At 42.5% G+C, this 11,833-nt stretch overlaps 1 pseudogene and 1 gene segment (V, D, J or C); both read left to right on the top strand.

The window, feature by feature from the left end:
- The first annotated feature begins 546 nt into the window (after window positions 1–546).
- On the top strand, window positions 547–1,338 carry LOC108291082 (annotated as a pseudogene). The gene is made up of 2 exons (XR_001819793.2): window positions 547–631; window positions 721–1,338. The product of XR_001819793.2 is annotated as a T cell receptor beta variable 11-1-like (transcript).
- A 6,974-nt stretch (window positions 1,339–8,312) lies between these two features.
- LOC108291153 lies at window positions 8,313–9,187 on the top strand. The segment is given in 2 exon segments: window positions 8,313–8,404; window positions 8,500–9,187. Coding segments are annotated over 2 exon segments (459 nt in total).
- The last annotated feature ends 2,646 nt before the right edge of the window (window positions 9,188–11,833 follow it).

Raw genomic sequence — 11,833 nt, 5'->3', positions numbered from 1 at the left:
ATAATAAGAAAGAGAAAACTGGTCACTGGCCTTCACAAAAAATGAACCTTTCCAACTTTGTCTCAGGGTATTATTTTACCCCTTTAGCTTAGAGCGTCAGCTAGTTCAATGTGCTTCTAGGATAAACCTGTGTCAACTACCCCAGCTCCCACTCTGTCTAAGATAATAGCAATGAGTAATGGGAAACCTGGTAAGACAGACATGCCCGAAGAGAAAAATACACAGATTAAGACACAGAGGTTACTAATTGCTGTCTGTATTTTGAGTTGCCTTTGACACATTCAAGTAGAAACAACCAGTAGAGGATGGGCCTGGAGATGTAGTGGGTGATCCAATCCCCTAAGCCCTAGGGATGTGAGTACAGACGCTTGGATGAACTTACACACAGTCCATGAATGTGGCTAAACCAAATTCTAGCTCTGTTTTGGTTCATAACAATTGGTCACTAAAACCTTAGGAATTTGTGGAGACAATGAGGTTATTGTAGAAACTACCAAATAAGAACAGGAATGTCCCTCCTCCTCTGCTCCTGTTCACAAGGACCCTGAACTGGCAAAGCTCCCATCCTGCCCTGACCCTGCCATGAGCACCAGCCTCCTCTGCTGGGTGGCCCTCTCCCACCTGGGGGCAGGTGAGTCCTAAGAACACCATGATCATCCCATTGGAAATTTCAGTGATTATTTCAATTATTTCTTTCTGTTCTGTCCTTTTCCTTCACAGAACTCACAGACGCTGGAGTTGTCCAGGCCCCCAGATATAAGATTACAGACAAAAGGCAGGCTGTGGCTTTTTGGTGTGATCCTATTTATGGCCATGATATCCTTTACTGGTACCGGCAGATCCTGGGACAGGGCACTGAGCTTCTGATTCGATTTCAGGATGAAGGGGTAGTAGATGATTCACAGTTGCCTAAAGATCGATTTTCTGCAGAAGCTCAAAGGCGTAGACTCCACCCTCAAGATCCAGCCTGCAGAGCTTGGGGACTCAGCCGTGTATCTCTGTGCCAGCAGCGTAGCCACAGCATCACAGAGACCTTCTCTCCTGTGCACAAAACTCCAGGCTGTCTCCTCTCTGTCAGCTCATGGCAGCCTTTCCTTATTCCTCATCCTTCCAGGGAGGAAGTGAGTTTTCAGACACAGCTAGGATTCATGTAGTGGAAGGAGATGAACTATTTCTTAAAACACGAGTGCTATAATTGTTGTTTGAAAATATGTCTTAGGGATTTGAAACACTTCTGGGTGGGAATTCGAGAAACCAAAACTGAAAGCGACTTATCACAGACTTAGTCCTCAGGGGTAGTGAGCGTGGTTGTTCTATAGAAAATGCATATGATGATGTTTGTCAATTAAGAAAATAAATACATAAACTTGAAAAACAAAAACATAAAATCGCCAAAACGTGTGTGGTAAGCTTTACTAATACAGATATTGATTACATGCAAGTAACAAACAGTAGGCTCTCCTTCTGCTGTTGCAGCATCTGAATGATTTTAATCTTATCCTGGCTCTGGAGCCCCTTCTAGACTTCACACTGGATGTTTCATGCAATCAAATCTCAACAGATACTTTGTGTTTGGAAATCTTTTTCCTCTGTTTTTTGTGGAAATATGGCAATAATAATAATATTGTAATGAGGATGATGTTGATCATTTCAGCTATTTCATTCAGCGCTCTTTAAACTTCAAAGAAGTGCACACAAATACATATCCTGACAGCCATCCCCAAGTCTTAGCCTAAAATGAATTCTGCTTCTTCGGAGGGCTTTAACTTTTCAATGTAACAGACACAGCCCAACACGATAGTTAGGTCTGGGTCAGCTAGTTCAGAGGCTGGTGAGAACACTTCACTTGTCTGCCCTTGTATATTAAAATAGGTCCTTAGTACATTAGATATTCCTGCCAGCACTTTGGAAGCAATTAACTGCCCTGGTCCAGTTGCCTCCTCTGATAATGCGCTGTGTGTGTCCCGCTCTAGTCTCTACCCTAACTTCTGCCCAGACTCTCTTGTACTAGAAATCATTCTGAAGTACTGGTTAAAATGTTTGGAAAGGCAGCTTCCTGGGAATCCTCTGAAGGACTGTTGCTGTCAGTAATTCCCTCTTAACATTTCTTGAGACTTTCTTGTATTTCATTGAACGTAGGACACTCAGTTATTTCAATCTGTCTGATCATGTTCACCGCCGAGATCCTTGTGGGTTGTTTGTGTTGATTTTCTTTTGTGCTGCTTCTCAGTCATTTGTTTGTGTTTTTCCTTATAACCCTGACTTTTTGACATTGTGCCAGACACTATGGTTGTAGAAATAATTTTTGGTCTAGGATGGACGTATCTTTCTACAGAGATAATTTTGTTGTGTTTAATAAAGTGCATGGATGCATAAACAATCCAGGACTCCCTGAAACAGAATTCAAGGCATGAGGTGTCCTGGAGCACCTGGAGAGCAGGTTTCCCTCTAGCTCATTGTTTCTGTTCAAGTTCCTCAACGGTCACAGTCAGTAAACTCTGGTCTTAGCCTTTGCCCCTCTGGCCCGTGAGTCAGCTTCCTGAGATCAGCAAATGCCCCGAAAAGCAGTGACTGCTGGGCTCACTCCTCAGCTCCTGCCCAGTTATTCCTCATAATGTCTTTGGGATATTAATTAGTTGCAGGTTTTGTTAGTGTGGTTATTTACCCCACTATTTAAATAATAACAGAGGAAGGGTTAATTTTGTTACAGGAAGGGGGTCTTGATCCAACTCCCAAGAGAGGGTTCCTGGTTCTCATGCAAGAAAGAATTCAGGGTGATTCCACAGTGCAAAGTGAACGCAAGTTTATTAACAAAGTAAAGTGGTGAAAGAACAGCTACTCCACGGACAAAGCTGGGTGTTCCCGAAAGAGGAGGAGCGCATCTACCCTTGGTACAATGCTTGTTTATATATAGGATAAGAAAAGACCGTGAAGAGTTGTACTCTGCTTCAGGGGTTTGTGATAAAGGATTAATTTTCTTAATTACTATGTTTTGCAAGAATCGGTATTAATATCTTTAAAGGAAAATTAGGAATGGTCCTGTTCTCAGATATTGGGGTATCAGGACATTCCTAAGTCTTGGTCTGTTTAGTGAACATTATTGATACGTTGCTTTAACCATAAACACCTAGAGGCTAGGAATACCTAACTTTCTGGGCATTCAGCCCAGCAAGCCCCAGTGTCATTTTCCCACTTAAGATGGAGTCACTCTGGTTCAAACACCTCTGACAATTTGAGTTTCCTCTTCTGTAATTACTCAGATTAAGGTCAAAAAATTTTATTTGAAGTTTTAATTTTCTTTGAATTTTAATATCAGAGTCTTTGTGTTTGCTTGATATTTAACGTAAATAGTATAGAGAAATGTTATACTGAAACTTAATTTCAAGGAAAAGACTTTTTAAAAACTTGAAGGGGGATTTATAATCAAATTGGGACTCTCATTTGGTTTTGACATTTTATCATTTAGAGTATTTTATGTTGTTTAGTATATAGCCTTCTATGCTTCATTGGAACAGGGTAATGAGAAAAGAGAGTGAATATTTAAACTCGATTAGATCTTTGACAAACCAGACAAAAACAAGCAATAGGAAAATAATTCCCTATTTAATAAATGGTGTTGGGAAAACTGGCTAGCTATATGCACAAAACTGAAACTGGACCCCTTCCTTACACCTTACACAAAAATTAAATCAAGATGGAATAAAGATTTAAACATAAGACCTAAAACCATAAAAAACCTAGAAGAAAACCCAGGCAATATCATTCAAGACATAGGCATGGGCAAAACCTTCATGACTAAAATACAAAAAGCAATGGAAATTAAAGCCAAAATTAACAAATGGAATCTGATTAAACTGAAGAGCTTTTGCACAGCAAAAGAAACTATCACCAGAGTGAACGGGCAACCTACAGAATGGGAGAAAATTTTTGCAATCTGTCCATCTGACAAAGGGCTATTATCCAGAATCCACAAGGAACTTAAACAAATTTACAAGAAAATAACAACCCCATAAAAAGGGGGCAAAGGATATGAACAGACACTTCTCAAAAGAAGACATTTATGCAGACAACAAATGTGAAAAAAAATGCTCATCATCACTGATAGGCAGAGAAATGCAAATCAAAACCACAATGAGATACCATCTCATGCCAGTTAGAGTGGTGATCATTAAAAAGTCAGGAAACAATAGATGCTAGAGAGGATGTGGAGAAATAGGAACACTTTTACACTGTTGGTGGGAGGGTAAGTTAGTTCAACCATTGTGGAAGACAGTGCAGTGATTCCTTAAGGACCTAGAAACAGAAATACCATTTGACCCAGCAATGCCATTACTGGGTATATATCCAAAGGATTATAAATCCTTCTACTATAAAGACACACATACATGTATGTTTATTGCAGCACTATTCACAATAGCAAAGACTTGGAGCCAACTCAAATGTCCATCAGTGATAGACCGGATAAAGAAAATGTGGCACATATACACCATGGAATACTATGCAGCCATAAAAAAGAATGATTTCATGGCCTTTGCGGAGACATGGATGAAGCTGGAAAACATCATTCTCAGCAAACTAACACAGGAACAAAAAACCAAACACCACATGTTCTCACTTATAAGTGGGAGTTGAGCAATGAGAACATATGGGCACAGGGAAGGGAACATCACACATTGGGGCCTGCCAGGAGGGTGGGGGCCTAGGGGAGGGATAGTATTAGGAGAAATAACTAATGTAGATAATGGGTTGATGGGTGCAGCAAACCACATGGCACATGCATACCTATGTAACAAACCTGCACGTTCTGCACATGTATCCCAGAACTTAAGGTATAATAAAAAACAAAGAAATAAACAAATAAACTTGATCAGAGAGCACAGAGTGAACATGGACTCCACGTCATTCCTGCACTGTTGTGGCTCATTTGGGCTGTGTTTTGTGAGCACACCTGAACAGCAAGGGTCAGAACCGGAGGGAGTCACAGATGTGTGGCTCTTGTCTTCTCCTACTGGAACCCAGTCCCCTGGAAAAATGCTTGGCTCCACGTTTTCCATTTGGGGGATCTTACCTAAAGTAATACACTGGTTTTTGTCTTTCTATTATTTGCCAAATCTCTCCTATGGGAAAGAAAATATGTTATCTTATTTAATCTCCTCTTCATCTCTACCACCCTTTCATCCTGGCTACCGAGGAAAAAAAATGGGAGATTCTTTTGGTGCTTTTTCAACACGCACTAAGATAGTGGAAAACTTTCTTTTCCTTACAGGCTTGGCCTGTAGTTTGGAGGGGAGAGAGAATGGATTAAATTCTGATTCAGGATAGTGTTAGAGGTCCTGTTTGTTCTATCTGAGCACTGTTGATAATTAACATTAACACTGATATTTTATTTCCGCTTGTCTGACTCCAATGTCCATCTCTCAGGTGGTTCCATCTTAGGCCATGACAACATTAATCTTTCTCTTTGACCTTCTAACATCAACAAATCATAATATCCCATCTCTCCATGACTCAATAAAGCAAAGCACAAATGCCCTGTGTTCTGGCAAGAAAGTACGTTTGTGCTGTTTTTGCCTACTGGCCACAAGGAGGCACTGCAGCTTCGTTGTCATCAGAGTCTATGGGGAGGGGTTGAGATTTCTCCCTGGAAAATTTTTTTTTTTGGGGGGACGGAGTTTCACTCTTGTTACCCAGGCTGGAGTGCAATGGCGCGATCTCGGCTCACCGCAACCTCCGCCTCCTGGGTTCAGGCAATTCTCCTGCCTCAGCCTCCTGAGTAGCTGGGATTACAGGCACGTGCCACCATGCCCAGCTAATTTTTTGTATTTTTAGTAGAGACGGGGTTTCACCGTGTTGACCAGGATGGTCTTGATCTCTTGACCTCGTGATCCACCCGCCTCGGCCTCCCAAAGTGCTGGGATTACAGGCGTGAGCCACCGCGCCCGGCCTCCCTGGAAAATTTTTAAGGGAAACCCTGGGGTTGGACCTAGATTCAGGGGCTGGGCTGCAGCTGTCTGGAGTGAAGCCTGGGAATGAAGGAATTAGAGACCAAGCAATTTGCATCTATTGGTGTGGAGATGGGTTTTGCTTTAAACTGAGCTCTGAATGGGGCTGAGTGGCAGGTGTGCTTGCTGTGGCTATACCTCTGAGCTCCCTTACCATGTGGATGTATGAGGAACTGGGGTGGTACAGTGCCAGTGTTCTGGGTTGGGAAAGCAGGGAAGCAGTTTTCATGTCACAGGAGCCTTGGAGAGCCTGGCCCCAAACCCCCAAACTGGCTCAGGGCAGCCCTACCTGCTCTGTTAAGAGTAGAGGGAAGAGTGGGGAGAAACAGAGCACTACCCTGGACCACCGGAGGGACGCTGTCCCCCAGTGAGGGGACAATCACAATTACAACACCAGCAGCATATACACTTATTAGGCAGGCACTAGGGTGGAGTAGAACAGAATTTTCTCCACCAAGAAGTTTTGCTCTCAGCAGGAACCTGCCCTAGTCTATTCATAGTTTACCTCTGCTACTCACTTCAGACTCCTGTGTGTCCCCTGGAAGAAGGTGGGGTCTGGGCAGAGATAGGGTCTTTTCTTTTTTTCTTTTGGCTTGAATTAAAGTTCTTTCCATGTGACTTGTTCATCTTCCTCTACCTATGTTTTGTATCTAGCTTCTGCCTCTTGTATTCATGTATGACTTGGATACTATAAAGTATTTGATTTCTATTGCTACTGTAATGAATTACCACTAATTTCAGAGGCTTAAACAAAATACATTTGCTACCTTACAATACTGGAGGCCAGGAGTCCAAAATGAGTGTAACTGGGCTAAAATCAAGGTGTTGGCAGGGATGCATTCTTTCCCGAGGCTCTCCAGGAGAACTGTTTTTCTCCCCTTTTCAGCTTCTAGAGGCCACCAGCATTCCTTGGCTCACGGCCCCATTCAATCTTCAAAGCCAGCAAGGACTGGCTGAGCCTTTGCTCATGCTGCGTCACTCTGACGCTCACTCTTCATCCTCCCTCTTCTACATTTTAGCATCTTTGTGACTACATTGGGCCCACCTGGAAAATCCAGGACACGCTCCCTGTATTAAGGTCAGCTGACTGGCAACTTTACTTAGTGTGGAACTTTAATTTTTCTTTAACAAGTAATTTAACACATTTTTAGGTTCCAGGGATTAGACCTGGACACGGTTGGAGGGCCTTAGTTCTGCTTACCAAACCTAGGAACTTGGTAACAGGGAGGAAAACAAAATGATCACTGGTAACCAGAATGTTGACCACGATTTTACATCCCACACCTAACAGACACAAAAAGGGATGAAGGCCACAAGGAAACAGACACCTCAGGTCACACAAACTTGGCTGTAAACAACTTTCTCCCTGGGATCAGCAGGTCCCCTGGGGTGCAGGGGACTCAGCGGTATGCCTCTGTGCTAACAGCAAAAATGTGGCCTTAAACTGTTTCTTCTTTGTTAGCAATTAACCTACTTGACCAACCCACAGAGCAGAGGCTTCTCACAGCTCTGTACACTCTACACCCTGAGAGGAAGTCGGTTAGTGAGATGCAAGACACTTTAATAAGGAAAAGTCCAGGTGCTAAGATTAAGAAACATTGAGCTTTGCTGGAGGTAAAAATAAGATGTAAATCAACTCAAGCACCTAATTTTCAAATCTTTGTGAAAAGCACAATCTTCTTTCCGTTTTATTGTATGAATAAAGAATGCGAGAGATTCTGTGTTCTGGGCTTCGCAAACTCAGTAGAGTTCAAGAATAAATAAACTCAGGTCTTTCACTGCAAAGAAGAGCTTTGAAATCTAATGAGCTTTCAGGATATCCGTTCAGCTTTTTTATCTCTAACAATGCAGTTGACATGATTGCCCTTCCTGAGGAGCTCAGAGACCAACTCCTAACTCACTGGTGGATAATCTAAGTGCTTTCAAAGGAGTAAGAGCCCAGAGCCCAGTGAGAGGAATAGCAGAGTTTGCAAAGAATCTGACTTGCTATAAGACAATGAGTTCATATTTAAATAATTGGAGTTTGAGGTGCAGGTGAATATAGTTGGCTGGATCCTAGGTAAGATATACTATAGAGAAGGCTTTATGAATTGATAATATCAAAACAAATCTACAGGGAGCCTCCACAGGTGTGCCTTTATGTCTCAGCTCAATTATAGTTCAGTCCCGCCTGATTCATCTCCCAGAGATGCAGCCTCCGATTAAAGGAGCTTTCAAGTTGGGGGTGGTGGCCCATTCAGTGATGTCACTGACAGATGCATCTTGTGAGGATAAAATGTCACAAAATTCATTTCTTTGCTCATGCTCGCAGAGGCCTTGGTCAGGAATGTTCCACACCTGATCTCACTCTGCCATGGGCTCCTGGACCCTCTGCTGCGTGTCCCTTTGTATCCTGGTATTGAGTGAGTTCGATATTTATTATGGCCATGCTGAATCTTTTATTGATGACTCCTTATATTTTTTTTATTCGGTCCCCCAATTCTGTCTTCTTTTATAGCACAAACAGATGCTGGTGTTATCCAGTCGCCCAGGCACAAAGTAACACAGATGGGACAATCAGTAACTCTGAGATGTGAACCCATTTCAGGCCACAATGATCTTCTCTGGTACAGACAGACCTTGGTGCAGACTCTGGAATTGCTTAGTTACTTCCGCAGCCGGACCCTTGTAGATGACTCAGAGATGCGCCAGGATCGATTCTCAGCAGAGATGCCTAATGCATCATTCTCCACTCTGAGGATCGAGCCCACGGAACCCAGGGATTCGGCTCTGTATCTCTGTGCCAGCACCTTTCCCACAGCGCTGCAGAATCTCCCCCTCCCTGTGCAGAAACCCTGGTGCTTCCTCTTCTTCCCACACCTCCCAGCAGTCCTGGGCAAAGTCTTTCCTGCTCCCCCCTCACTATGATAATTAAGTGGGTTTGGGGCGTGACCAAAACAGAAGACGGTAGAATATTAACATGAAAATCATGTGTAGGGGATAATGTAGAAAATGAGTTTTGGGAATTTCTCACAAATTGTCTAAGGAGTCAGGATTCATAGGCATGTAGATAAACCTTAATTACCCACACTGTAGGTTTCTTTGCCTTTCAGCATTTGCCATTCCCATTAGCAAGCTGAGAGCTCCAGAGAATGGCTGTGTCTTTTGAACTAGTCTGCCCTCTGCATTTTCTTTTCACTCTAAGCTGTGAACAGAAATTTCCCCTACAAGTTTTCTTGATTGTAAAAGAGAGTTCCTCTCTATGACTTTCTCGATCGTGAAAGAAAGTTCTTTTCTATGGCATTCCTTACAATGTTAATTTCAACTTACCATTTATACAGGGATTTTGCATTGCACTTAAGAGTGGGTAATACAGGCAGTTTAATAGGTTAGATGTAAGCTGCCCCTCCTGAATCCATTTGTCTTTATCCTGCTTAGGGAGAGCCAAGTACCAGCTGAAAGGCTGTGTGACAACTCACAGAACACTGACATGGTCTCCTCCACTGCCTGCTTGGAGCTATCCCCATGTATCCACACAGAGTGTCTAAAAGCACACAGGCCTGGCCAGCCTTACTTTAACCTCTTTCCTCCCTGATGCTGTGTCCTGGACAGCCATATCTATCTATATATATTTTTTGGTTTATGCTACACATTTCTACACTGCACTTGAAATTCATTCTGAAGAGTTATAAATTTATTTTCTTCTATAGTAGTACTTGCATGCTGATTACTTCTCAGCCCCCATCAGGGAATCATTGGCAGTTGTTGTAAAGGATTCCTGTATTTCGAGTGCCCAGTACAATCTGGGTTTCCCAAGTTCTTCCATATTGGCAGATTTCACTTGTCATTGTCCTAGTTTTGTTATTTAAAGGTCAAGGTGGCCGGGTGTGGTGGCTCATGCCTGTAATCCCAGCACTTTGGGAGGCTGAGACGGGTGGATCACGAGGTCAGGAGTTCAATGCCAGTCTGGTCAAGATGGTGAAAACCCATCGCTACCAAAAATACAAAATTAGCCAGGCATAGTGGCATATGCCTGTAGTCCCAGCTACTTGGGAGGCTGAAGCAGAGAACTGCTTAAACCCGGGAGACAGAGGTTGCAGTGAGCTAAGATCACGCCACTGCACTCCAGCCGGGGCTGCAGAGGGAGACTGTCTCAGAAAAAAAAAAAAAAAAAGATCAAAGCTTTCAAGATCAGAACAGTACAGAATAAAATTCTATGGGGTTCAGTCACAATGGTGAGAGAGATTGTAAAATTATAATAGTTACAAACCTTCCAGCCTTCCAAGGTTTGTGACCATTATAACAATGTTTGTGACTATTATAATATTACAATCTCTCCCACCATCCTGACTGAACCCCCACAAAATTCAGATTACTTTTTAATGTAGATCGAGAGACCTACTCTGTGTTTATATCTTGTTTTGGTGTCTTTCTTGCTCTTTGGGCCTCTCTCGGCTGCCTCCAGATCATTTTCCTTTCTCCTTCAAAGCCCAGCTCGTTTACACACAGGACATTAGAACACGACCCTTCACTGCTGCTCTTGCTGCTTTCCCTTCAGAACTCTTCTCATTCAGTGCTCCTGTCTGCTACTAATCCTGCCATCATTCTTAATGACTACTCATCACACAGACCATTTCTACACTGATTTGGTTCCGCACTTTCTTGACTTCCCCTTTCGAGGAGTTTTTGAACCTATAATCTTTTTAAGAGTTGCTTTCATGATTATAGTAAATATCTACTGAATAAATGCATGTCTTCCTCAGCTTTGAGATTTCTGAGGATTGCGACTTCGTTGAATATTTTATCCATTAATTTTAACTTTGTATATTAGACAAGGAAGGTATTAAAATCCCATGTTTTAAGTCAATGAATCAATAAAGAGATTTAAAGAGACAAATGCAAAACAAAATTGTTTAGAGCTGCTGTTCTGGGCTGGACTACAGATAGACGGTGTAAGAAGTAGTAAAATCATCTGGTAATTTCAACTTGTGTTCCAATCTTTGGTTGGAACAGCTCCAGGGGAATCGAGGGATCAGAGGTGGAAAGAGAGACGAAGGGGCTAGGAGGTGAGAACTGGCTAGGGTAGCATTCTCTATCTTAAAGTTTTCAAAGATAATATCAAGGTTCTCAATTTATTTTTAATATTTTTTGAAAATGAAAAGAAAATTATGCATGTGACCTAAGCTATACACAATAAGAAAACTGACACATAATGCTGAGATGGAATTATATTAAATTTCTGTGAAACTCACAAACTATTCTCATGTTGATTGGCAGTGCTGTGTGTTACAAAAATAAATTTAAAAATGACTCCTTTAAAAACATCATTTTTAAAAATCAGCATTTTCCAAGAATGGGGGAAAATTAAATTCTATCTTATTTCGGTGGTACAGGAGATAAAGTGTGGGGCTTCCCGTACCCCGCCGCCCCACCCCGACCCAGCCAACCGTCCTTTCCTAGGCCCATGCCTTCTAAATGTGCATCTACTCAGGGAAAGGGAAGTGTAGCTGTGCAGGAAAAGTGGCAGTTCAGGAAATCAGGAGCTCGAGGACTTGATGCAAGGGTCCCAGAAGAGGGCAGGGCACTGGTGATCAGAGGGGCTTAGGGAGCATCTGCTAGGGTAAGCTGTGCATCCAAAGTGGTTCCTTTTGTTTCCTTTAACAGTTAATTTTTTTTATTATTATTATTACTTTAGTTGTCCTCCATATCTACCTCTTTAGTATGACTGGCTACTTCTCTTTGCAACTCTTCATGCACTACCCTGGATCTCACCCTAGGAAGAAACAAAGCCCCAAACTCTCACTAGCTGCGCTCATGAAACAACTCTTCCTGGCAGGCTGTGATCTCACCAA

The sequence above is a fragment of the Cebus imitator genome, unplaced genomic scaffold (genome assembly GCF_001604975.1).
Source record: "Cebus imitator isolate Cc_AM_T3 unplaced genomic scaffold, Cebus_imitator-1.0 Scaffold446, whole genome shotgun sequence".
In the NCBI taxonomy this organism is placed as follows: domain Eukaryota; kingdom Metazoa; phylum Chordata; class Mammalia; order Primates; family Cebidae; genus Cebus; species Cebus imitator.
The sequence above is the reverse complement of the archived record's forward strand: the minus strand, read 5'-3'. Positions and strand labels throughout refer to the sequence as shown.